This window comes from Sycon ciliatum, chromosome 9 (assembly GCF_964019385.1).
Source record: "Sycon ciliatum chromosome 9, ocSycCili1.1, whole genome shotgun sequence".
In the NCBI taxonomy this organism is placed as follows: domain Eukaryota; kingdom Metazoa; phylum Porifera; class Calcarea; order Leucosolenida; family Sycettidae; genus Sycon; species Sycon ciliatum.
Genome location: NC_088651.1, coordinates 28,270,059 through 28,297,774, shown reverse-complemented (window position 1 = coordinate 28,297,774; position 27,716 = coordinate 28,270,059). Strand labels below are relative to the sequence as shown.

Genomic DNA, 27,716 nt, shown 5'->3' with positions numbered 1-27,716 from the left:
AATTTTTCGGTCATATTGTTCGTTCAGGCTGTTTGTCATTGAATGTTCTTCAGGGTTGTGTTGCTGGAGGTCGTGGCCGAGGCAGGCCCATAATGTCATGGCTTGATAATATTATTTCATGGACTGCACTTTACGTGCGGTCCCTGCTCGCTGCTGCACGCAATCGATTTTTTTGGCGCTCGTTTGTTCATACTTGCTCTGTGACGCCCCGACGGCCTTAGGGCTATGGGCTAGGCTATGGGCTTATGATGATGATGATGATGATGATGATGATGATGATGATGATGATGATGTTTTTCCTTCAAGAAAAGTTCGTGTGCACTCGGGCTTGTTTGAGACGTGGTCTTCATCCGATTACAGTATTTGTTCGTTGCGAGTGGCGGCACCCTGAGTCACGGCCTTAGACGGGAGCTCTTTGACTAAGTTGTCCATGGCCGGGGAGCCACAGACAAACGGGTTGGCTTGTGCCGGAATCCTGCGCGTGAACACCTGAAATTCAAGAAGGCATCAGTGATGTAATCAGTGATCGATGTAACCGACTCTGAGCAGTCAGAAGACGAGCAGGCAGTCTGGAGATCGGAGATGGTTCCGGAGATGAAGCAACACGGGATGCCACAAGTATGCAAGCTAGCACTCGCGGACCAAGCCAAGAAGCGTGATCGTTAACATACTACCATGGAGGTAATGACTAAGACGCATATTTTTCCATAATTCGTTGCTGACTGAAAGACCCAGGAAGGGCCTTGTGGGATAAGATGTATACATGTACAAGAAATACATACATTATTAGATAAACGTTGTTTGAACAACAATAACAACAACAACTCTTCCACTTATTATTATTATTATGCTCTATTCGCGTTAGCATCAGTGAGCTTATAAAGCTCACATATAGCCTTCGCTTAAGCCGCAAGAAGGAGCAAGTGAGCGCGAGGAAGCGCAATGCACACAGAGCGTCAAAACAAAACAAAAGAAAAAGAATAAAGAGACAAGCTGCAAGAAGGAGCAAGTGAATGCGAGGAAGCACAGTGCACATCAAGCATCACAATCGCAAAAAAGACAAGATGGAAACGCAAAGTTATGTCCATTGTTGCATTAGCGGCTACAACCTTCACCAGGTCCTGCCACTGAGGGCGATCCTGGGCGAGCTGCTGCAGCCTGTTGCAGTCATCTCCATTATCTATATATAAAGGTATAAATTATGTCCATTGTTTCATTAGCAGCTACATACAGCCTTCACCAGTTCCCGCCACTGTCGACGGTCTTGGGCAAGCTGCTGCAGCATGTTCAAGTCATCGCCAGTCGCTAGGGCGGTATTATTTTTCAGCTTTTTGAGATCATTATTGAGCGTTCGCGGGAGCGTTGTTCTTGGGCGTCCCCTAAAGCTGGGGCCGTTACCCCCTAAGAAGTAAGCTCCCATGGCACGTCTGGCTGGGGCTGCCTCTTCCAAACGCAGCACATGACCAAACAGCCTCCATCTAGCATCTCTGATGATTTGGCTCACGGGGCGAGATTCTGTGCGTTTATACAGGGAAGTGTTCTTTATTATGACCGGGTATTTAATGCCTATCACTGTTCGCAGCTGCTGCCTGTGGAACGAGTCCAGTTTCCGCTCCTGTGTCCCCGTGAGACTCCATTATTATCTCTTATTGGCCACTGGCTATCGTTAGAATAAAGATTTGAAACAACAACAACAACCTGTACTTGAACATGTATTCCACAGTCACCAACTGGGAGCATTGTGTTTCTCCTAGGCGAAACCAGACATTAATCTTCACGGATGGTCACGTGCACAAACTATAATTGTGGGAAGTGATATGTGATACATGTACATATACATGCATGCGGCAGTAAAGAAACTGAACATCTGTAATAGCAAAGCAGTCGATCATCGTCTGGGATTGAAGTGCTCTTTCTTGCCGAAACGCTTCTTCTTGTTTCTTGGACGAATTTTCCGTTTGGAACACTTTGCCGCTATACGTGATACGACATCGTATATTGGTACAGATATGTAGCATAGATCTGCTATTGAGATGTGTCGTCTGGTCGCCACACGATGTACTTGAAGGGTGAAGATGAACCTTCGGAACCGCACATCTGCAAAGCCTGTCGGCAAAGGGTTGGGGTCGCAGTCAAGCACGAGTAGGATATAGTGAGGATGTTTTGTTACGACAAGCCATACAAGCATAGGGGCGCATGACGACTTCATTTCATTCTGGATTTCCTGTAACCTCTCCGCTATGTCCAATGATGTCCTTGCAACGCAGTCGAGCCAAGTTGGTTTGTCACTTTTGGTGCGTGCTGCTGCATCCTGGCGATACGCAGACTTCACATGTAGCTTGGCATCGTCAGTAAACAGAGGATGTCCCCAGAACAGCTTCTCTGGACTTGGTCGGTCACAGAAAACACATACCCTACCGGTGGAACATAAATCGTTCCAGCAAAGAGAAGGTTTCCGATGGAGGCGCCAGATCTTTACACAGAAATTCGAGAATTCATCGTCACTCAGACTATGGTCCGCAGCTGAAGCATCCATGATATTCGAAGAAACAGAAGAACGGTTTGTTAAAGCAACCAACTATACTCGTTCGTCGATTAGAATGCGATGTATAAAGAGTGGAAGGACCAAATGTTACGATTTATATCCTACCTACCCTCCCCCACAGTAACTAGACACTACGTCATCACAATACAGTCAACAAGTGTGACAATAAGGCACAAAGCTGACAAAGAGTACTGAGACAAAGAGTACTGACAAAGAGTACTGACAAAGAGTACTGACTGAGACATTTAGCAACCTGACACCTACAGGTAGCGCCAACATATCTACCAGGCGTAAAAAAATCTTCAAACTTGCAAGGCTCAGGTTTGGTGGACAATATGTCCCAACTAGTAGCATTTAGTCCTTCCTCTCTTTGTCCATCATGAATACATTGGTTCAATATCCGATTTCAAGATTGCGATGTGTTTGAAAGGTTTGATAAAGAACATTGAAGGTGGTATGATAGGAACTTTCGTCAGCGCTACAATAATACTGGACCTTTGTGAGCAAGGCGAAGGCTGTGTCTAACCGATGTCTCGAAGATATCAGTTTTTCTAGCATGTTGCAAATTTTCACGGCAAAACTGAGAAGATAATAGAGTGTACATCAAGCTGCAGTAGAACGTTGAATGTGATTGATTGGTGGGGAATATGTCTCGCGGGGTGGCATATCCCCAGAAAAATGTTCTTAGCGGTGTTTGGAAGATTTAGGTGACTACTAACACATCAGTGATGAAGTTTTCTCCTCCTACGTGGAGCTCGCGCTGGAAATGGAGCGTTTCTATGTAGGTTTGCGGGGGGTGTTGATTTAACCTGAAGATCACTGTATGGACGGTGCTCTTCAGGCACAATCTCTCTCACAGCCTACTCAAGCTTGACAATGAGGGGTAAATTGCCCGAAACACTGTGCATTGAGCAGGCAGCTCGGTGTCACGCAGCTTTGTCAAGCGAGGGATGCGAATGGATTCTTGTGTGCTTAGGATAGCAGTGGCTGATATGAGTCGGTCATGACTGTGTCAAGTTCGGCAGGACTGAGAGGGAAATGGACCTTTCTCTGCAGAACCACGAACATCCTCGAGCACCTGCTGGAGCCACTTGAAGGTGCCGTTAGAACTAAACTGAGTGCAGCCTTACCCTGCAGTTCACCTCCTGGTGGTAGGCTTTCCCCAAAACGACCGGCCAAAACAATCACCGAAAACGAGAGATCGTTCAGAACAACCGCATTGTACTTCGAAGTTAATGAAAGGGGGTTTGTCAACTGAAAACCGCTCTATTTAGTTGCTATTCACTCTTTAGATGAAAATACTTCTATTGATGATGTCGAAAAAATTATTGACGTTTCGGGCCAGTCACCCATCGTCAGAACAGAGAGAGAAAACGTGACTTACAGAAAAATCGCTAAGATTTTCGATTTTGGAGGATTCCTTTGAGAGTCGCCGAAAAATCTACCAAAATAATGTTGCAAAGTGCGTTTACGAACGAATGATGTTGCTGCAAGCATGACCACTCGAGCTCTCTATCGCAGTACTTGTAGTACTAGTGCGTTGAGGTCATGTGACTCGTGTCCTTTGACCTCCTCTCAAACAAACATTAGCCATTAGGAAGATCGTTACCAGTAAAATACTCTACTACAACGATATAAGTATTTGATATTTACTCCATCTAGCAGAGCTGTATTTCCAATATCTCAACAATTTTCAAGCCAATATGCCGACAATTCTTTTAGCCGATTTCCTAATTATTCCAATTTTGCAGCCTATTTTCGGACAACCAGCTGATTTTGCAGCCGAATCTGATGAACTAGTATTGTGAGCCGAGCGAAAAAAAGCCGAATAGGCGAAAAACGGGCCGATTTAGAGAAAGGCCTAAATGGTGGAGACCTCCGGCGCGTGTTTGCTCTTCCGTGCCGTTAGGGCGGCTTGGGTATTATGAGTCCGATATGTCCTTGTGTGGGCAATACAACTCGTAAGTCCGCCTTACCGTGCACATCACCAGCAAAATTCTGTCTTGTGTAGTGGTGACACTGCACTTGACGATTGTGTAACTAAGATATCCAAGGTGAAGGCCGTGGTCAAGGCAGATTCCCGTCAAGCGCAGGCAGCGGCAATGGAGGACGTGGTCCAGAATGCATCTGCGAGTCTACGTAACTTCATTGATATTGCCAGAGAAAAGGGTTCTTCTACCTGGCTGACATGCCGAGAGGTGAGTGTTTCTCATTCGCTCTCCTACCCTTAAGGAGGGTTACCAAGCAACCATACTGCACAATGCCATCCGTGGCACTACTCCACAGCTCCTAGCCCAAGTATGTAGCAATGTATCCACTGAGCCTACGCTGCAGCCACTGACCAGTGCAATACCGAACTGCCAACGTGAAGGATCATGCACGGCTTCATGTCGCTGCCAGTGGTTTGGGGGGCAGTCGATTTGAGCGAACCCTTATTATATTGATGTCGGGTTAATTTGACTCAGCACCCCGAAGACTGCAACTGGTGAAAATTTGATTTCAGGCTTCACATCCATTATTGAAAGTCACTAGTACGATTTCAAGCCTTATTGTCAGGTGAAAATACAGGCAAAATCAAATGAACAAGGACAATGGATTTAGTACAGCACAGAGGTAAAATATGCAGTACAAGGAAGATGTGTAGTCGTTGAAATACCCGGCAGTGGTTGTAAAAGAAGTAAGTTTGCAGAAGGAGCTGTGGAAGAGAAACAGAAAGTGGACCGCTGCCAAATGGGGAATTCCGCGAATCCACACGGAACAGTTGACAGCAGCATAGGACAGGTAATAATGGTAGAACAAGTTCAGAATAATAAGTGTTAAAGTACTGACCGTAAACCCATGAAAAAAGCGAGAAAATAATAGTTGCTGCTCGTAGTTAAATAACAGGGCAGCTAGTTCCAGTTCAGAGCAAAAGTACTTTGTAAAATACTCCATGTGTGCTTCGCGGCAGCGTGCAATCTTGAGTTGTGTTATGGTAGGGTGGAATTATGGAAATCGAGCAGCAAGAACAGCGGTGTGCAGCAAGCATGTACATGTACAGTATGATGCTCTGAAGGGCTCTGAGCCATCATGCAGCACGGCCTAGTGCTCGTACAAGGGAGAGATTGAGGAGGTGTAAGACCAGGACAAGGCAAGAAAAGCATTGTATTTATCTTGGACTTGTGCTGTGAAAACTTACCGTACCTCTTGACAATGACGTATGGTACAGTTGGTACACAAGTATAGTAGTATGCTGAATGGTTGTCAAGAAACTTGGCAGTACGTTCGGCTGGCTATACGCCAGCCCACATGTGCGATCGGTAAAGTGGAAAACAAACTCGTAATCCGGCCATGGGCAAACCGGGATCTGTGCAAATGGGTATGACCAGTGGGTATATCCTCTGCCTACTAAAGGCTGGACTCTACTAATGCTGTGAAAGACTTCGAATCAGGCAGAAAGCTTGGAGAACAAACGAGAATAGAATCAAGCCTGGAGCTCTTCACAAGCAGTGCGAGAACTCTCAGGAAAATCTCAAAACAACAAGTAAGGCATTATCCATTGTGACGTTATACGAGTCTAGAATGATCCGTCGATAAGGCGGTTCACTTCGGCCATCATCTTGTCGACTTGCGCGCTCAGCTGCTGCTCCAAGGCCTGGTGTCGTGCTGCCATGCCCCGTTCCAGTTGCTGAGTCAAGTCTACCTGCAGACGGTTACAGTTCTCCTTGACGGCCTTGCACAGAGTATCAGTGATGTTCTGCTGGCTGACCTGGAGTGCTTCTCTCAGCTCACGATTGTGTTCGCTCTCTTGTTCGCGTACCATCGTCACTGCGGCTGTGGCATCGCCAATGACTGAGAGCTCCGATGTCTTGATGGCTGTGTCGATGCTCTCTCGCAGGTTGGTTTGAATGTACTGCTCCAGTGCCTGAAGTTGACCGCTGGTTTCGTTCAGCTTGGCACTGAGCGCTGCAATGGTTTCGGTGTGCGCGGCTGCTGTTACTGATTGTATGGTGTCGGGTAGCGTAACACCGACCGTCTGCTTCAGATGGTCCAGCTCTGTTGAGGTTGTCTGGAACGAAGTCGTCATCAGCGTTTGCGTGTCTCGGTTCTGGTCGTCAACCGACTTCTTCAGCGTGTCCGTGTGTTCGCGTGCCGCCTGTGACAGATCGTTGAAGATTGTGTTCTGCTGTTTACGTGTTTCCATCACGTCGTCCCGAAGAACGGCCTCTGTTTTCATGACGATGTTGTTTACGGTTTCTGGTACCTGCACGGTACCGAGATGGGCAATGTTGTGGTCTAGCTTGGGCGGCACCTTCCTATTCTCGTGTAGCAGCTCAAGGGTGGCTCGCATCTGTGCCCTGAAGAAAGGATGAAGTGAATAGAAGGAAGAACAAATGAAGGGTATTAGCAACACGTAGAGCCATGGATGCCGGCAACTTCTCTAACAACTTACCTCCCACAGGCGTGTAGCCCTCACAGGGCATGGGGGGAGGGGGGGTGGAGGGGGGGGGGGGGGGGGGGTGGCACGTGCCCCCTTCCCTTTGCCCCTAAAATTTCCGACCTACTTTTGTAGGTTCAGCATGCACATAATGACCATGAATGACATGCACCAGCCATCCTACGCAAAGGCTGCCGTGCAACTTTTGCGACATGCGACACGCGGCATACACAAATGGAGTACAGTTTCTACCCTGGGTGGACTGGAGTGCAGTTTCGACCCTGGGTGGACTGGAGTGCAGTTTCGACCCTGGGTGGACTGGAGTGCAGTTTCGACCCTGGGTGGACTGGAGTGCAGTTTCGACCCTGGGTGGACTGGAGTGCAGTTTCGACCCTGGGTGGACTGGAGTAGAATTTCGACCCTGGGTGGACGTGCAGTGCACGTGCACAGTACTTCTTCTGCATGAGGATATTTGGATGTTGCAACAAACATGAAGAATATTGTGAACCGCGTGTCGCTGTCGCAGCTCGTCGCATGTGGCGCAAGTCGCATGTCGCGTCGCAAGAAGTTGTATTGTGAATCGGCCTTAAAAGACAGGCTACCGGCCAGTGTAAACAGTCGTAATATACATTCAAAGATATTTGACACACAGCATCATTGATGATCACGTTCCTCTAAAAGCAGAACAACACCGCTACACACGACGTCTTTGTCTTACTTTAAGGCCATTATCTGTTGACTCTGCTTCTCGATATCCGCTTCCATCTGCAGTTTTCGGCGCTTCTCCTCTTCGTCTTCGTCGACATCCTTCGGTTCTTCCCAGCCGATCAACCGATCTGTGGCACATCATGCAGCAGAACCCAACATGTAAGTACTTGCATATCTGTTACTCATAATATGATACAGAGATTTACTGTACTATGCAATGAATATGAGGTCATGTGGTGATGTCAAGGAGGGCACTATAAGGGCACTATGAGGTGATGTGGTGATGTCAAGGAGGGCACTAACGTTATAAGGGCACTATGAGGTGATGTGGTGATGTCAAGAAGGACACTATGAGGCCATGTGGTGAGGACAAGACAATATGCATTTCTACCCTCATTAGTTCGACATCGGTTATTTCAAGACAAACCGCATCAATAGACAACGATCGAAATTCCACAACGATCCAAATTCCACGTATGCCTGAGCGGCGTACATACAAGCCGGGATAATAGGTCATACTCATTATAAGACGACATTTTTGAAACCCGCTGGGTTTGTCTACTATCGAGGGTAGACCTGTACACGTTTAGGAACATAACTGTGCGCTTGTACTCACGTCCAGGGTGGACAACATCTTCGTAGTCATCATAGTTCTTGAAACGGTATCTCTACAAGGAAGACGAGGAACACAGAGAAAGAGGGATAAAGCATGTTGATCTCTATAGATGATATCCATGCTGTTGATGGTGTCCGCCCACAGAAGAATAAACAGAAAAATGATGTTACTCATTGAGTACGCCCAGCGTGATCCTCAGAGGTTGTCCATAAGGCAGTGGTTGTTTTGGATCATAGCTGAGTGATGTTTTGGTGCTTGTGAAGGACTAATTCCAGGTGCTCCTTCACATTCTTGTCTTTGTTTTTTTTTTGATTTCCTGCAGCTTTGAAGTTTTCTTTCAGTTGGATTTGGTGGTGCTGTGATAAGCACACTTGATGAAGCAGTTTTGACAGGTCTGGCAATAACATGTTCTTTCACCCTTTGTGTGTGATACGGTGGGAACACATGACTTCCTCAGCGGTAAACACGCCCTAGTGGCCAAAGAGTTAGTACCTTCAATGGTGACGTTCCCTGTTCCAGAATCCTGAGCGATGCCGCCCAGTTTTGCTCAAGTTCACGCTGTGCGTCGGCTTTGACATCAGCATACGTATCGCTAAGCTGAGCGATCAAGATGTTCAACAGCACTACCAGCACGAAGAACAGGAACAGCATGTTGATGACTATACCCAACCAGCTGCACATACACAGGGAAAAAAGCAAGAACAAAGCACTTAAGATAGAGCTAGTGGCGCCAGGTACACAGTGAAACAATCAATAAATAGCGTTAAGAGTAGATAAACAAGAGTATGCAACTCTGCATCTCTCCTGCACAATCTTCAGATACCCCCGCCCACGGCGGAAATTATTGCTGACGTCATATTTTTACAGAGCACGCACATTTGCCACAGAGCAGTGTGAGAGCACATGCTGGGCATCGACCTTGTAATGTAAATCCCGGCAAAGTGCACGAGGTAAAACTTCCCAAAAGACTCGCAGCATGAGCGTCGTAGAAAAGACTACATCGACAATAATTTCCGCCATGGCCCAACCCATACGGGAAATTCACACTCTCGTTTATCTACTCTTGATAGCGTTATATCAAACAACAGTGGAGACCACGACTAAAGACAGAAAGATCTACAATTCAGTGTATTGTGTGCGTGTCCAGGGTTTGGTGGCTGTACAGCTGATAGGCAGTGCTTGCACGTTTGGGTGCTTTGGGAAAACCTGGACATGAATACAACACACTGAACCCAGAAACACTGACACGCCACGATCTATACTAGATCCACATTGGAATGGAATGGCAATGATGATTCTAACGTCGTGGACTTTTGAGCCCGTTGAAATGACCAGGGCCAGCACTGCCGTAGCCCGCACATACACACTGTAGTTCATGCAGACACTGTGACAAACGGACCAGCAGTGCTCACGGCTTCAAGGCCAACAGCAACGAGATTCTTACCTGAATGATTCACTCGGCTCGTCGTCATTGATGTAGTCCACATTGGTTTCCTGCTGAATCATGGTCCGCAGTCCACTCAAAAGAATGAAACCGTAATTCCTGTCAGCAACGTTCAAGGACAGGGAAATGTTTGAGTTGCGGTTTGGCTTACAGGTCATGTAAACATATTCTTCAACCAAGTACTATTGATACAAAGCACAAAATAATTTCTTCAAAGAATAGTGAGAGTACATTAGAAACTTGATACACTTGAGAACTAGAGGACAGATATGAAAATGGTCCGCTTACATCAGAGTTTCTATCAAAGCAAATCACCGAAAACAAAACTTGTGAAATTCAGCACCAACCCCCCCCCCCCCCCCCCCATACACACCCATACCACCCATCCCCCATGCCCCCAGATGCCCCCCCCCCCCCCCCCCACTCACACCCATACACATTTACACATTCACAGACATTCACTTACGATGTGAAGTGTCCGAGACTCAGCTCGGTGGTTTCCTTCGGGTCCGACGTGGAGTTCCTCTCCACGATGGGTTCAGCACGCAATGCCAGGAACAAGGAACCAGAGTATGTCAGGAGGAAGATCCCGAATATGATCACAAAACGTGATATGTCCTTGTAGAGAATACGTGTCAGTATCTGTAGGTATATACCAACCATTCTGCAAGACAAACCCACAGGACATCAATATTGTCAACTCTCAGTTTAAACACACCTAGTCCATAGCCAGACAATACAATTCCACTGACAAGATTAGGATGCACAATACTCTCAGCTTCATAAATTCTATAAGAAAACGCCATTGACATCAAAGGAATTCCACACAATCTATTCACTGCCGTCCATGCGCTAATATGGCTGTCTCCTCTTCACAAGGCACCTTTTGCCATATTCGGCAAGCACGACCAGGTCTGGTAAATTTGTGAGTATGACGGACCAAAGTTGAAACATTGTTTTACGCTGACCAGGTGTAGCAGTAATCATACGTACACATGCAGTGGATCCCCCCCCCCCCCCCCGCGCCACCACCACCACCAGAACATGCGTGAGACCCAGTTCTAGTGAGTGTTCAGCATCAATGGTAACACCACCACTCTCAGTTACAGTGGGTCTGGTCTACTCTCCAGCTGTACTGTAACACACAGTGAAATGGTTGGTGGATCTGATCTATCCTCCCGCACCGCTTAGGAGCCACATCTGACGCCTGATCATGGGGTGCGGGTGTCCCACGGAAGCGGAAAGGCGGTTCTTCACCAGCCCTGTGCGCAATCCCATGCATTTTTGGTGGTCAACTCTCCCCCCCCCCCCCCCATTTTGGACCTGCATCTGTGCTTTCACCCCAAAGCGTCGCAGTGCTCCTACCGAGCACACAATCTTATGGTGGAATAACAACTCTCACCTTGTGACGGATATCAGCATGAGAATACGCAGGCACAGGAAGATGTATGCGAAGCATGCCACATGCCATTGTGCATCTTGATTAGTCCAACGCAGTGGAATGATGGCAACCAAGAGTAGCATAGAGGTGACCTGAAGGTAGTTGTAGCCATCTGTCAAGTAAGCCAACTTCTCTCTGTCAGGACAGAATACATACACACAGACATACAGAGAGACAGAGAGATTTTAGCTTGATTATCCGGAAAGCTGACATTCCAGAGAAAGTCCAGGATTCATTTAAAACACACAATTCCAAATAGCCGCACAATCCACAATACCGGAGCAAGACTCGACTGATACTGATATACTCTAATTTCAGAAACTTTCAGTGCTCAATTTTTTCGGTATGAGGGCAAAGGGCCAGGTTAGGTGAACAGAAATTTTAGGCACAGAGAAGCAGTTCCCTATTGGATTACGTGTGTTAGTGTTTGTTCGGTGTATTGAAATTTTAGGTACGAAACAGATGCACCTAAAGTACCGAAAATAAAAGTACACCGAAAATTTGTGAAATTACAGTAGTTGACGCTTCCAAAAAAATGAATGCCTTCTTTAGAGAAATGTAAAGGAGACAGAGAGAGAAAGAATGTGTGCGAGAGAGAAAGTGATTTGCTGCATGTATACGACATGCTTTGCGATGTGTTGTCAAGCACACCGCATCACAACTCAGCGCTTTCCAACCGTCGTTGACACAACGCATGCTGTTGCTTACCCCCTATTTCCTTTGGTATAAAAGTTCATAAAACAGAGCAAGACAGTAGCTGCCATACACACATACACATACTTCACAGTAGATAGAAGACGTGCAGCTTCAGGCTGTTATGTCTGGTCCCCGTGCAGACTCACACACATGTACATACTCGGGTTGCATCCTCACATGCACTCTCAAACAATCACACACTCATCAGTACAGCTAGGTTCTTGGTTAGGTAAAACAACGACGGCGGCAGCGGCGGCGGCGGCGACGACGACGACAACAACAACAACAACAAAAACACCTAATCCGAGCATGCACAATACATACTATGAAACTGTGTAGTAGAAATATAACAACTTTTTTCTTTCTTTTTTTACTCAGTCCACTATGCTCCCGAGTGAATGCGAAAAGTGATGGCGGGGCCCTGCTGCTCAACCGACTTTGGTAGTCTCGGCGTCTGCACAGAAAAAGTGCGCCAAGAAAAATAGTGAAGGACATGAGAGAGAGAGAGTGAAACACTTGCATCCGCAGCACAGCCTACCTGTGTAACTCCTTGATCTCATCGTAAAGATTGAACATGACCCCGATCAGACTGATCACTTCCAGCACACCTCTGGCATAGTCCTCAGCACTGTCGTAGATACGCGGATCAGCTTGCCGGCCAGCAGAGATCAGTGAAAACGTCACGCACAGCATGAACAACAAGTAGAGCGACAGGTTCAGGCTGCAAAACAGGAAGTGACACAGGCACTAGAATATAGCGATGAACAATATCGAATTTATAAGAAGAAAAGAAGCCCGAAGAGCTACAAATTATACTACAATGTCCCCTAACACTACCAGTTACTTTACACTGAGCTCATGCGTGGACGCTCATGAGTATTCGACATAAATTTGTCGTACAAATGAAACAGTCAACGAACGCTGTTCTATTTTCGAAAGCGTGTTGGTTTAGGATACCCAGTGGAATGAGCGCAGTCCGAAGCACGATTCTCGAATCCAACCATGGCGCATCAGTGTCCTAGTGTTGGCACAATATCACTACAGAGATCAGTTACCTGTATACAATCACCCCCTCTTATCCAGCACTCTATAAGCCAGCACTATCTTAGTAGCCAACAGGTCCTCTTCATGCATACTGCAGCAGTAAATCAGATTTATTAATTCAGCACCCTCCCTGATCCAGCAGAATCTCCTCAGCACAAATGGTGCAGGATTATAAAGGGAACTGTGTAAAATGGGGAAGACTCACATGGCCATTCTCTCTCCATACTCCACCCACTTGTTGTAGATCAACATGCGCACTACATTGTGTCGCTGCATCTCCTGAAAGGGGACAATGGCAGCAAGGCCATGGAAAACAGTGAAAAAAATTAAAATTAATACCTAGCCCTAGTCTTTATGTGCTGTTCAAATGTATCTGGATGTATAATAGAGTGGTTTCACAGCTATCACATGACCATACAGGACAGTCATGTTGGTTACAACTCCACTCAGCCCTTCAGGTATGGGTCACATGATGTCAGCCATGTTGATTCCACTGTCCACATGATATGATCATTTTCTTCAGGAATTTGGTCACATGACAAATAATTATAATGAAACCACTCTATCATGACATGCCATCTCACACTCAGCTCAGAACCCACACCAGAAGATAAGGATTTCATTACAGCCCCAGTCGCATTGAGCCACAACAGTCCTAAAACAATTTAAATAAGCACTACCATTTGATTGCCAGTACAGAGGACACTGAACATGACTTGGTCATAACTCGGAACATTTGGTTCTTCCTCTATATCTCCCTTTATATCTCCCTGATTACTCAATATAGAAAGGAAAGGAACGTATGGATATAAGTTAGGAGTTAAGAGTAACTGTCCACCACTGCAACTAGATGTCCCTTTTCTTTCCTTTTTTTTGTCCCTTTCCTTTCCACATTTGTTATTGGCGCAACATAAATTGATTGCAGTTATCAACATCCGAGTATTAAAATACTCAATATTTTCTTACTTTGTCTCGGCACTCCAGAACTCGGTGAAAGGCGGTTTTGCCGTTCACGTTAAACCCTGCGTCGTTGGGAGAGTAACCGTTCGCATCGCTCTCCAGAATACGATAATGGAAACGGTACTCGTCTGGCTCGTCAGTCGGCTGGACGCAGGCATCCAGAATAGCCCGGCACGTCAGCTGACAAACAAGTACAGACAGGAAAGAAAAATAAACAGAGTAAGCGGCAGCATTTAACCGTTGAATTTCAAGAGTCAGTATAAGATAGAATGCACTCGGATGGAGAACCAAGGATAAATTTATAGGAAAGAAAAAAGGACAAAGGAACTATGTCCACTAACACCACCAGTTACTAAACAACCAGTTCATGCAATAACATTGCAACCCCAGATCCCAACGCCCCTTTATCCGGGGGGATCTGTCTACCGGGTACCTTTCTGATACATCTACAGTCACAAAAGTGGCTTGTCAACGGCCAGTAAAGCTACGGTTATTTGTGACTTTTCCCTTACCGGCATATCCCCTGATGACACAAGGTTTTGAAAACGGAAGGAGTTGCCGTCTTTCTGTGCATCAAACAGCTCTCGGACCCTGACAAGATTATATCCACAAGAAATCAGAGCAAAAAACATTTATTATTATTATTATTATTATTATTATTATTATACGCATTTCCGCGGCAACGTCAACCAAGCAGTTATGCTTGATCCACACATTCGCTTATGCTGGACATTGAAACAGAGCAGATGTAGATATCTCCTAGAGAATGGGGCTCTACAAACCAATGATCAAAGTTAACATAGAGTAACATGGAGCGTCATAAAATTTGTGCCATTGGGGAAAACGTCATCATTATTTTCTCACATTTTTTACACATAATTATACTAATCACATTTCTGCATAAACCATATAAAACAGAATCTGAAAAAAAATAGCGTCACTGTCCCTGAAGCCTTTGACTTAGCCAAAAACAAGACATGAATGGAACCTTTCACTCACAGATGCATAGCAAAATTCTGAGTGATATGCCAGCTGTTCTTATTAGTGTCATCATCTGCATGAAATTGTGAACATCCTAAGCGACAGTGCGTAGACACAAACAAAGTCAAATCGGCGACAAAGATAGCCAAGCTCGTTACTAACGAAATGGTGGTAGCGACTTTGGCGATGATTTGTTAGAAAAGGGTTTGCTCCCCACACTGAAGCTCACTGGAGTCAAGTGTCAAGCTAAGTCAGCAGGAAAGCTTGAGCTCCAGTGTGGGGAGCAAAGCCTTTCCTGTCGAAGATACATAGATTTCGAGATGCATGAGACAATGTGCTTAGAAAGATGTTGACATCACACAAAGGAAGGCTGATCTACTCACCTCCCACCCCTTTAGGAGCTGCATGTGCGCCTTAGATCTTAGCAGGGTGGTGGTGTTCCTACTGATGCTGAAAACTGAGTCTAACTGACTGTCAAGCAAACCGTGAATCTTTTTTAAAGGAACACATACACATACACATAGGTAAATCTCTGAAGACCTATGTACAGTGCTGGCAGCTGAAATCCGACCCCTGAAATCCGATCCCTGAAATCCGATCCCTGAAGTCCGACCCCTGAGCGGTGCGCTCACATCGCAAACACCCAACACATGATAGTAAAACTACGCAATAGACACCGCTAGAATGTGAACGCATCGTCAGGTGGTCGGATTTCAGGTGGTCGGATTTCAGTTGCCTGCACTGTGCTGCACAGGTACAGTATAGTGTTTGACTGACCTTTTCTTGTTCATTCGGCGCAAGATAACAGACGCCATTTCATCATGGCCAGCTTGAAGTGCAATTATCACAGGTAGCTCTCCTTTCTCACTGGCCGCATCGATCGCCGCCTCGTTATCCATCAACGTTCGCGCTACGTAGACGTAATTCTTCTCCGCAGCGATGTGCAGATACGGATCGTCGCGACAACCGAGATCAATGCCGCGGGCGATCAGCCCGTCCAATAGCTGCCGCGCCTGCCCAAGACCAACCAACACAGAAAGACGGGACCAGAGGGAATTCAAACATTGACAGACAGGAATTCAGACACATGGCAGTCACGAATTCAAACTTATTGACAAAATGAGAGAGGGAACTCAGGTTCAATGACAGATGTAATTCATAATCAATGACGGATGGAACTCAGACTCAATGACGGATGGAACTCAGATTCAATGATGGATGGAACTCAGGCCCATCGTTCACATAGCCAGCACACATCACGCACGCCGCATTCAAGTCGCTTCTGAGGCAACATACGAAAGAAATTAGAAGAAAAGATGACACAATCCTAATCTATGCATTCAGAAAGAAAATGTCACAAAACTGAGACTCTTCACCTAGCATTCGCACACGTATTCATTCGCATACACCTACACCTCACAGTTCCTCACTCTATCACATTCACCTGCTTCCACGCCTTCATTTCACTCACCTTATGTAGTAGCTCACACCGTCAGAACACTCTCACATCTTTTCTTCTAATTTCTTTCGTCTTCTCTCCCACTTTAGTTTTTTTTTCACACCTCACCTTGTATACTTCCCACTATCCGATAACCTATAAGTAGTTTGTTTCTCCGTATAGCCTCTATTGTGAGACGATTTTCCCTGATGATAGTCTCAAGAAAATCGATTAGGAACAACCATTTTAGATACATGTATTCTCATTCATCATTTTGTAATGTCCGCTTCACTAATACTATTAATCGCATTAATAAAATTAAAAAAATAGAATAAAATAAAAAAAGTGTCAGATCGCGTACAATATGCATTGACACAATACGAAAATAAAATAAAGATTTCTCGGTTTGCGTTAGACTCGGCTAAAGGCCGAGTTACCAGCATCCGTACGAACGCCACCACCCTTCAAGGATCAAGGCAATAGTACAGTACTAATGGCATTTATTGTGCAACACTTCTTGAACATCCTACCTCTCCTTGAGAGTTAGACTTGTCCAGAATAGCTGTGACTGCAGCCTCTGCCGACCCACTCTGCTCGATGATGCGATCAAGTCTGGCTTCGCGCATGGCAAGTTTCTTGATCAAACCTTCCAATGTTTTCTTCTCCTCCACCTGTGCACGTGATAAAGGACATCAACACCAGGGAGAACACAACACATGGATGGTCAGTATCAAGAGAGCCGACAGTCAACCATTGAAAAGCCTTACAAGTAACTTATTTTCAATGTTTGTAAAACTCATCACATGGATGATCAGAGTCAAGACAGGTGACAACCAACCATGGAATACCCGAATGTGTTTCCAAATATTTGTAAGACACAGTCATTACGATTGTATGCCCCACTGAAGGTCAGTGGATTAGAAAAAATCAAATTTGTTTTGCAGTGAACTCAATAATTGTGTTGATCATCAAGCGCTTTCTGCATGTAGGGTTGTGTGTATGTGTGTGTGGGGGGGGGGGGGGACGTGAGACAATCCTACCACACCAAAACAAACTTCCCGATCCAGTTTAATGCAGGTTTGTATGAATTCCTGCATGATTCTCAGCAGTACTTCTTCACAGTGGGGTGGTGACCCAGTACACTGTAGCTGGAAATGACGCAATAGTTCTGAATGACTGAACTGGACTGCATACCAGCAATAGTTCTGAATGACTGAACTGGACTGCATATCAGCAATAAGCAGGTTTAATACTCCTGCTAAACCAACAAATCATTGCAGCATGCAAAAAGAGACAGGGTGAAGAGTGCATCCAAAGTAGTACAAATATTTCAAAGTAATTTTACATGAAATTTCTACTACTAGCTGACATAGGCATGGGCAGATTATGCCTGCAGAAAAATTGGCAGAATTCTGTACTTTTTCTGGTGGTTTTTATGCATATTTGGTATGTGGATAAAGAAAAACTTTGTTCGCAGCTTAGCACTCCAGAGAATGTCTGTACTCTACCCATGCAATGGCCTTGCTGTCCGTGAACCAGATGCATGTTTAGGATCTCAACACTTGGGGGGGGGGGGGGGGGGGCATTTGATAATAATATTAGACAATGGACACCTGAAGATGTCAATCAACTCAAGTACTGGCACAGGAGCACAACTGTCCTAATCTATGCCTATGGGTGGCAGGCAGAACTGAGTGATTTCCATGGTCTCAAGTACATGGATGGTAGAGCTGGGCTACTGCATGGGTCTCAAGTGTATGCATGGCAGAGCATAGCAAAATCAATGGTCTCAAGTCTATGGGTGCTAGAGCTGGGCAATTATTTCCTTAGTCTCAAGTGCATGGTTGTCTGAGCACGAGTCTTTCAAAAGTGTATGCACAGCAGAGTTGCGGTACTTCAAGGTTCTCAAGTATATGTGTGGTAGAGCTGTGGTATGGCCATGCTGCAAATATCAAGTACCCATGCACAGCACAGCAAGGGGTGTCAACAGATCACTGGTTAGGGTGAGTGGATGAGTGTGTAGTTTTGAAGATGGGAAGAAACCCCAGGGTGCTAAGTGATGGCAGAGTCCAGTTCTGACACAGAGCCCTTGAGTACCTTGCACACCTGCAGCACATAAGGGTCCTATCACAATAATCCATAAAAATAGCAGCACTATGACACGATTGTGTACATTCACTACAGAGGCTGCATTCTGATAGAGTTCCAAAACCTCATTAGAACCTTCACAGACTAAGACACCAAAGGCAGAAGCCACTTGCATTGCTTTGTTTTCCTCCAAAAACAAAAATCTATTCAAACTTGCACAGGCTATATACAAGACAGGTGAAGTTCTCCATTGTATACACTCATCCCAGTCATCACTTCTAGCCCCCCCCAGGGCCTGCCACCCAAAATGTGGACTAGCTACAGGGGCGTGCCCAGCTCCCCTTCCAGGGGGGTGCACCACTTCCAGACAACAGCAATTTTCAAAAGGTTTCTCTCAAAAGGCTTCACTCGTAACCTGATCGCACGTATGTATGACTGAGTCACCGGCCTCCGCCTTCCCTTCCGTTCTCTTTCCTTTCAAGCGCTGACGTTCGTGTGCCACTGTGGTCGCATCCTTTCGTGATGTCGTGCAATCTGATATGACACTGGACAGGCTGTACGTTAGGCATTGGCGGATAATGCTCGAAAAGGTGGCAGATTCTGCTCGAAAAGCAGTGAAATTGGCAGAACCATACAAACCTTATGGCGGGCAATTCCTCGAATTCTGCTCCATTTCTTTATCCACATACCAAACATGCATGAAACTTACCAGAAAAAGTACCGAATTCTGCCAAGTTTTCTGCCGGCATTATCCGCAAAGGCCAACTGTACGTACGGGACTGCCTGGCTGCATGTAGGCCGCCGCGCACCAGCAGTACCAGGCCCCTATACTACACTAGTACACAAGACAGGTGCAGGATGTGCTCCCGCGAGGTCGGGCTTTCCGCAATACATTGGTGACTTTTCAAAACCTCGGTCGAAATATTTTTGGGGGGTGCACTTGGCCACTTGCCCCCTGTGCCCCTCGCCAAGCACGTCCCTGCTGAGCTACATGTACATGTATATGGAATGGGGTTTATTTTTTAGAGGTACATGTACATGTACATGTACATGTACGTTACTTGAAAAAGCACTTTGGAACTGGAAGTTTTAATGGACTGCGCTGACTCATGTTTGTATGATCCGTGGCGTAATGGAGTTGTGTCATCAGAATACCAGCTGGTCTACGCAAACTAATAAAACTTCAAGGTAGAGGGGTGGTGCATCTGAAAAGCACCACGATCTGTGTTTGTACCCGAGTACGCGTTCAGACTACCGGTAAAAAGTGACCGATTGGGAACGTTTCCAAGGTGATTTAATCACGTGACGTTACTGGCACGCTACCGGCGGAAAAGTTTTACTACTGCGGGGGCTGCGGCAGTAAAACATTTCCGGCAGTAGAAAGAGTGCGCAGGCTGGGAGAAGGAGAAATCCCTTCCCAGTGCCACGGTGAGAGCTGCGAAACGTACGTACCGGTAAGGTTTGTTTATCGGTAGTGCGAATGTCCTTCACGGTGTATTGCCATTCACGGTTTGACGGGATTCATGGTAGTCTGAATGCGCCCTTACCTAACCGTAAGAAACAGCACATTGGCTAGCAATTGGAAGTGGCAATTATCGTCAATGACCAACCTCACGACAATGGCAAAAAGGACAATTCAAATAGATGAGTTTCGTTTGAGGATGCCGCAGCGTATTTCAATTTAGGTTCCAAAATGTGCCCGAATGGCCTAGACATCCAAGTTTGTAAGTGTGTGTGGCTTGCTGGATGGAAGCAATGACATTACCAACACTGCGACAGTAAAGCGAGTGATGCGGCATGGTTTTCATTGTACACATCAGATAAATAACAACCCTCACCTACCTTCAGACAAGCACAAAGCAACTCAGCTCGCTCAGCATAGATCAAAATGGGAACCAATACATGTACAATTCACATCACATTGTCAGCATTGAAACAAAACAATGGCTAACCCCACTGCAACAGTCTACTGCTGCTATTCTAGTATTATTTGACAAGGTGTTACCATAGTCTGCAGGCTCAATGTGTGAAACTACATTTACGGAGTTACATTGTAACTTGAAAACGTCCGATAGTGATTATTTGACTGATTTTGTGATTAGTCATTTGACAATGTATTTTCCAGAGATTGCTCCAGCAGACACCACAATGCCTGGCTGGCACAGAGAATCCGGAGCCTGCATTGTATTTTGTGAGTTGCCCATGTTTTCTGGCAGTACACTATTGACCAAAGAGAGCGGCTAACTACATGTATATCTGGGGGCTGTGTGACAGTGTCATCATTGACATCAATGAGTGGCACAGGGCCGGCGGTTGGCCTAATCAATTACAGGGAACTGCTAACTTGAATTCAAGGGCCATTCCTGATACTGCTACCCTGAATTCAAGGGCCAGTCCTGATACTGCTACCCTGAATTCAAGGGCCAATCCTAATACTGCTACCCTGAATTCAAGGGCCAGTCCTGATACTGCTACCCTGAATTCAAGGGCCAGTCCTGATACTGCTACCCTGAATTCCAGGGCCAGTCCTAATGCAATTACTGCACATCACTTACAGTCCATGCCATGGAAGTGGTCGCACACATACATGTACATGTAACTACAGTTGTGGCCAAGAAATGTAAATGAAAATGTAAACGTAAATGTAAATGTAAATGTAAATGTAAATGTTGAGTCAAGAGTAGCGCAGTATATGCATTTCCATACTGTCATACACAGTACAGAACCCCATCCCAGGGCTGCTTTGGGCACGTGGGTTGGGATCGTTTTTGTCATGACTGTGCTAGTGCTTGCGCATGCATTCCTCACACAACATGGCCTGTGGCAGCAGAAAGAATTGCAACTCCAATCTTCTGGTGACTTCCCTCTGTAGGGGAAATCCCAAGGGGCCACTTCACTCCATAAGTAGACAGGATAGAGCCATTCTAGCAACAAATCCACAACCATGCACAATCCGCACATCCAACCAGTACTGCTCCTTCCTGGTGTGTGAGGTTGCCTGGTGGCCACAGAACTTGTTATGATGCAAATTACTCCTGGCATGTTTGTCAAACTGATGAATGGCCCATGGTACTTGCAGACTTCACCAGGGGAATGGCACCTCTAAAAACTCACTTTTTCCCCCAGTGCAACAGAACAAACTTTTCAAAGCTACTTAGTGGAGAAGGCCATGCTAAGTACTATGCCACAACAGGAGCTGCTTAAGCTGAGTCAGTCAAGTGTCCATTATGATTAATTTTGTATTGGACTATCTGCGTGACCATGTCGCAGCAACCAGGATAGGGAAAATACCACACTAATTGCCCCTTTCAAACACCACTTGTCACCTTACATACAACTTACATACATACGGCCTTCATACATGTCCACCTTACATGCACGACTGTACAGGTTTGGCCTCATTTTTCAGTTCTGTCCGCAGGTTGAGCGCAGCCTACATACATGTACATACAGCCTTCACACATGTACTGTAAAGCTCCCCAGATCCGGGCAGGTTGGGGTGGAGCACTGCCCATATTACTAGGAATTGCCCATAACACAGAACGTACATGTACATACTTACTACGTGAAAGAAAAGATTTTATGCCAATCAATATGACTGTTTTGGGGCCATCTTTCGTTGAAAAGCCATTTTGGATTACTCTCGATGGGTCAGCAAGGCGCGCAGTGGAGGGATGCGTCTGGATTAGGGACGTCCGGATGACTGTAAATAAATTTAATTATAATTAAATTATAATTAAATTATAATAATAAACTAGATGAATAGAATGGTTGTGAGTGTGTAGTGGTATTTTTTTTCAAAGTATTTTTGCACTTGCACCCAGCTCTCTCCATCTGTGGCGTGAAGGACATTGCAGCACGAATATCTGGACGTTTTTACTTCATTTCCACAAGGCACGCAATGATCCAGTGTTTCCCCTGATCAATGGCATTATTTTTTTGAAGAAGGCATTGTGAGGGATGTAGCCTTGATGCACTCCATGACTTTGTATATACATGTACTGCCAAGGAGTGTGTTGAGGCATGACTTGTATTCTTTGTAATTTTTGAGTGTCATTTCTCCTGCTTGTGTGCGACTGGCATTGAGAGCACTCTTCTTCTGATTTTGTCCAGTGAGAATACAATGTAGCTAGGCAGTGCAGCGCTTGCGTCCACTCCCCGCAGACAGCGGAACTCAAACTAGAACTATGTTGTTTTCGACTGCCCTGCAGCTCCGTGTCTGACAGCTGTTTCTCCAGGATGGACGTTTTCATTTCCACCCAAAGTGCACCACATCTGCCAACCCCATTCAAGTGATAGACATCCTGTTCTCTCTGGCTGTTTCCCAGGTCTTGAGATGAGACTGTTTAGTGTTAGTGTTACACTTCTCACCCGCCAGCCTCGTTCAAGCGGTCACAAACTGAATGAGGTGAACGACTGTAACACTTCACGCAATTCACGCTCCAAGTAAACAATGCATACATGTAACAAACTCTACTTGAACCCTCATAATGATTCTCCACTCAACCATAACCATTTTCACAGCATAGAACCTGTACACATCACACGACACAGCCAGCAATGTACGACTCAACTTCTCAAGCAGCAAATTATTTAGTTGAACAAACATACCTTCTCCCAGAATGCCTCGTCAAACGGTCCTTCAAAGCCACCCTCTGCCACGCTGCCAGCTCGTCCCTTCTTCCTCGGAGCGAGAATGGAAAGTCCTGAGGGCTCTCGCTTTGTCTTGCTCGATGCGCTCTTGCTGTCTGCCCCGCCGCTCCGTGCAAGGCGAGAGAGAATGGATGACGATGCACTGTTGGCAATGCCCTGGTGTTGTTCATGGCCGCTGTGACTCAGTTCAGAAAGTCCCGTCATGCGCGAAAACTGACTCTCCCGTCTTGCCAGTTCGATCGCTGCGGCATCCTGGGCTTGCCCGCTGCCAAAAGACGAGTTCAGTGACTGCATTTCAATGCCGTCCACAGGTAGAGCTCGCGTGTCGGAGAGGTCGACTCCAGGAGGTGTGAAGACCATGCTACGTTCGGGCCGTGAAGGCACAGTGCGATTGCCTTCTCGGATCGTAACACGTACATCTCCATTGTCATCGGGTGCAGTAGCTGTACTACCTCCACCACTGTTTTCATCGCTTTCCTCGGGCTCCGCGCGTGGCGTGGAGATTTCTGAGTCTTCCTCGCTGCTGGCGCTGCGTGAGTTGAAGGTTCCTTCCTCCAGTAATATTTGATCCGACATTGCGCCGCGTTCTACGAGCACCCGCCAAGACCTTGAAACCGCCTTCTCCTAACTTCTATCTGCAAGAATTTCAGACAACCAACCTTTTCCTCTCTGAACAATCAAACCTAAAACCTGTTCAGGGTAATGGTTTTCGTGAAGTAGTCAAAGTGAAACCCGCTGTTTAGCGATCCAGTACTGGGAGGCTTTCAACCGGCCGGAAAGACGCCTCAAGCATGAGGAAGGAAGCTGACTGTGATCGATTCTTTCCACGCGGATTGACAGCGTTGCTCCGAGGTGTCCCTTTTTATAACTAACATGGCGATCAGGGTTGTTGCATACTCGATCTCGACTACAGTAAAATCATGCTTTTCAGATAAAAGTGGTACTGCTTTGGAGTTTTGTTCACCTCTCCGGCCTGACTAGAGTGCAAGTGAAGTAACAGTCAGTTTCCGCTTCGCGCGCAGCTTTCGCTGCACGTGCAGTGCAGTGTCGTCGTCGGCAGTCGGCGGTCGGTCGCCCGAGTCAAGCCACTCAACGTCTCAAGGACCACTCTGCACTCAGATCAGACTTCAGTATCCTGCAGTGCAGTGCATACTGGTTTGACTTTTTCTGAGTTTGGCCCTTTGGGACAGAAAATATACTAGTAGTGTATCTCTGGCTCACGTGATCGTACCGACGAAGCGAGTCTACTATTTTACTATTTAGTACTATTATTATAATAACCCAATACAGTTACTGAGTACTAGTTCAAAACTAGATAAACCTTGTTATAGTTCACACAAATTGTTAGATTGACAGCATGCAACAAGGTGGAGGACACTGTGTTCGGAAACAGTGACCTTACTACAACCTTCCGCGGTTAGGGTTCGGCGGATTCTGCCGGCAGAAAAATTGACAGAATTCGGTACTTTTTCAGGTAAGTTTCATGGTATGTGGATGAAAAATGGAGCAGAATTCGAGGAATTGCCCGCCATAAGGTTTGGTATGTGGATACAAAATGGAGCAGAATTCGAGGAATTGCCCGCCATAAGGTTTGTATGGTTCTGGCAATTTCACTGCTTTTCGAGCAGAATCTGCCACCTTTTCGAGCAGAATCCGCCGGTCCCTATGGAACCGCGGTTGACTCCACCTTGGTTCATGCTGTGAATACTAGTAGTAATAGTATCAGGGAGTCGATCATGACTCCCTGGGCAAGATGTACATATACATTGTACGTGTACGGCATGGCAGAACCGAAGAAGTACAATCATGTACACTGTACACTGTACAAGTACTGGACGTACATGTAGATTCCACACGCGCAAAAGAGAACCTCTCACATCCTTTCTCTGTCTGCAGGAACATTGTTCAATGATTACAATGTACATGACAATCATGTCCATTTAAAAATTCAAAATACTGGATCTATTCAGGCAGGCTCAGTACAGTAGATCTACACTGCCTTCTTTATCTACCATAGCCTACGCCGTGCATCATGGGTCTAGCCCCAGGTATGGCATGCTGGGGTTGAAAATACATGATTGTACATGTAGTTGAGGACGGATTTCCACAGCACATGCGGTTCTATTTCATTCCCTCCCGACGAACATTCAACAAAATTTAATATTGACATACATGTACCAGAGTCCAGTGGTACCTACATGTTGTACATGTACATACATGTAGTTCACGCAGACTACACTAGTAGTAGTACTACTAGTACTACTAGTACTAGTACAATGCATGGTCAATGCCATTGATAAGGGCAATGACCATGCATGTGCGACCCTGCCACTGGCACAGCTACAGGACAGTCTTCTTGAGAGAGTTGAGAGTTGAAAAAACCGTGTTACTTTGGGGCGGCCGGTAGATTCATCAGCTCGATTATTTGATTTATTGTGTGCGCTCTCCACGCGCGCGCGGTGTCTAACCTTTCATTCACGAAACTGCCTGATAATAGTGCATTGTCCATGGTCCATGAGTAGCTGGGTTGGTTCTAGTTGCTCGTGCTTCAGACAGTGCGGATTTTCATTCTTCAATGTGATCTGCATGCTAGTAGTAGTGGTAGTTCATGTGCTGTCCGATAACAAGTAGAGTCTACGTGACGTACAGAGACTGGCAATGGCTGTGGCCGTGTGTTGGACAGTGCAGTGTAGTAGTACAGTGCTGGCAACTGAAATCCGATCCCCTGAGCGGTGCGCTCACATCACAAAGACCCAGCACGGGATGGTAAAACTACGAAACAGAGACCGCTACTGGCGCTAGAATGTGAACCCACCGCTCAGGGGGTCGGATTTGCCACCACTGTAGTACTTTTTTTAGTACATGTACTCAAACAATAGTCAATACGTCATGGAAAAAAGAAGAACACCACAGATACAACTTACTTACAAATACAAGGGATGAAACTCGGCAATGAAATCAAAATACATGACTTGTACTGACTACTGGTAGCTGCGGTACTAGGACATTGAATTTTTTTAAATGTACTTTATTAATTTTACATGTAGGTCCATCGGGTTCACGTGGACTTCTGCCCACGTAAAAAAAGAACTGCGCGTACACGCACAACGAGGGATCGCCTTACCCCAAACGCAATAACACATTGTGTCTATGAAACCGGACAGTGGTCTTTAGGCCGAATTCCTGACACTCAATCCTTGTCAATCTCCCACCTACATCGCTGAGCAACCCCACATGACAGTCGCACCATGTGTCACATTCAACAAACGGGAACCCTGAATGGTGAATGGGCTGATTTGACAAGTACATGTACAAGTACACGTGACGTCATCCCTTGCACCACATGTACATGATTGCACCCCGTCGACATTGAGTGGAGGGAAGATTTGGAGACCGTGCTCCTGATTGTTCACGAGTGAATAAATGAGTGTGGGCCATGGGTGCCAGCGCCCTACAGCTACAAGCAAACCAAAGTTACTGTCTGTAGTTCAAAGTTTGCCTTGGCAAACAACAGTTACATGAATGAATGGACTGATACTGGATAGCCCTAGGTGTTTGCCGCAGATGCGTCTCTCGTATCTAGTACTAGTGGATCCACCAGTGCAGTGGATGTGCTCTACGTGTAGTTATGCAGTGGATGGGAATGTGTCTTCACTACAAACACCTGCCGAGTTTCTGCCTTGATCCCTACCCTGGGGCCTGGGTCCCTTCTTCTTCGCCTGTACTTGCTGTAGTGTTATCAATGAGATCGATTGCTAACTTGTGAGCTGATACATGTACATGGCGTTGAATGAACAGCTCCGACCACATTCAGCTAACAACCCACCTGTACCTGTACATGTATGTAACGAGTAACGTCCTTGTCAGAAGGTCATCTCATATTCAATCATTAACGTAACGTTTAGATCGACTTGATTCACTTCGTGGACAGTACGTCAAGGTCATGTTGTTGTTTGTTGTTGTTTCTTTATTTTACTTCACCATATGAACAGGCAAGACTGCCTTCTCACCGGGGCTATTGGCCCACTGCTCTCACAATATGATGAAAATGTTTAAAATGTGTATGAAGAAGAAAGGAACGGAAAAGAAGATGAAAAGAAAGGAAAGAAAACAGTAGGTATTAATTTTATGAAGGGGGGGGGGGTATGAAATGGGTATTATCATAGTTGATGAGAGAAGTATGATATCCAATATTCTTGTTCTATAGACTTTTTAGTACGGGCATTTCATGAGAGTCATGCATGGGCAAGGCAGGATTTGGACTAGGATAGAGGACAAGAACATAATATTATTGATGAGCATCTGTTCAGGCAGAATCTGTGAAGAAGACATAGTAGGCACAACATCGGAGAGCTTGTTGAGGAGGGAGTTAAGGTCATAGCCAGACAGCAATGCTTGAAACGTGTGGCGTACGTCGCAAGCGCGAATATCAGCAGGGAGAGAGTTCCATGTGGTACTGCCAACAAAGGCGATAGAGCTACAGCCTGAGGGACCAGGTAGGAACGGCACTCTGAGCAGCTGGTTGACCTGACCACGCGTGACACAACTTCTGTCCACATCCGTGGCAATGAGGGAGTAGTAGGATTGGAACAGTGAGCTGGCTCTGCCATGAAGCCAGCGGAAGACGAAGAGAAGCAGACGTTGCACGTACAGCTGGTGGAGCTGAGGCATTGATAGTCTGGCAA

The 27,716-nt window shown here is 46.0% G+C and overlaps 1 protein-coding gene across 1 annotated transcript; it reads right to left on the bottom strand.

Moving 5' to 3' along the window:
* Positions 1-5,077: 5,077 nt before the first annotated feature.
* On the bottom strand, positions 5,078-23,983 carry LOC135825304 (uncharacterized). Its single transcript, XM_065338041.1, has 14 exons — positions 22,990-23,983; positions 16,821-16,961; positions 15,630-15,865; positions 14,384-14,462; positions 13,878-14,051; positions 13,117-13,190; positions 12,406-12,588; positions 11,133-11,306; positions 10,197-10,394; positions 9,731-9,829; positions 8,779-8,959; positions 8,287-8,338; positions 7,681-7,798; positions 5,078-6,882 (listed from the first exon to the last, which is right to left on the bottom strand). The coding sequence occupies exons 1-14, from the start codon at positions 23,605-23,607 to the stop codon at positions 6,102-6,104; spliced, it is 3,108 nt and encodes a 1,035-aa protein (XP_065194113.1). The 5' UTR covers positions 23,608-23,983; the 3' UTR covers positions 5,078-6,101.
* Between the last annotated feature and the right edge of the window lie 3,733 nt (positions 23,984-27,716).

What these genes read in the sequence shown, in the direction of transcription:
- LOC135825304 (XM_065338041.1), bottom strand. Translation starts at nt 23,607, where the DNA reads ATGTCGGATCAAATATTACTGGAGGAAGGAACCTTCAACTCACGCAGC. An exon ending in AGTCTAACTCTCAAGGAGAG is followed by an intron (nt 15,866 to 16,820) that starts GTAGGATGTTCA and finishes GGTCTTGGGCAG; the next exon opens with GCGCGGCAGCTATTGGACGG. An exon ending in CGCCGAATGAACAAGAAAAG is followed by an intron (nt 14,463 to 15,629) that starts GTCAGTCAAACA and finishes TAATCTTGTCAG; the next exon opens with GGTCCGAGAGCTGTTTGATG.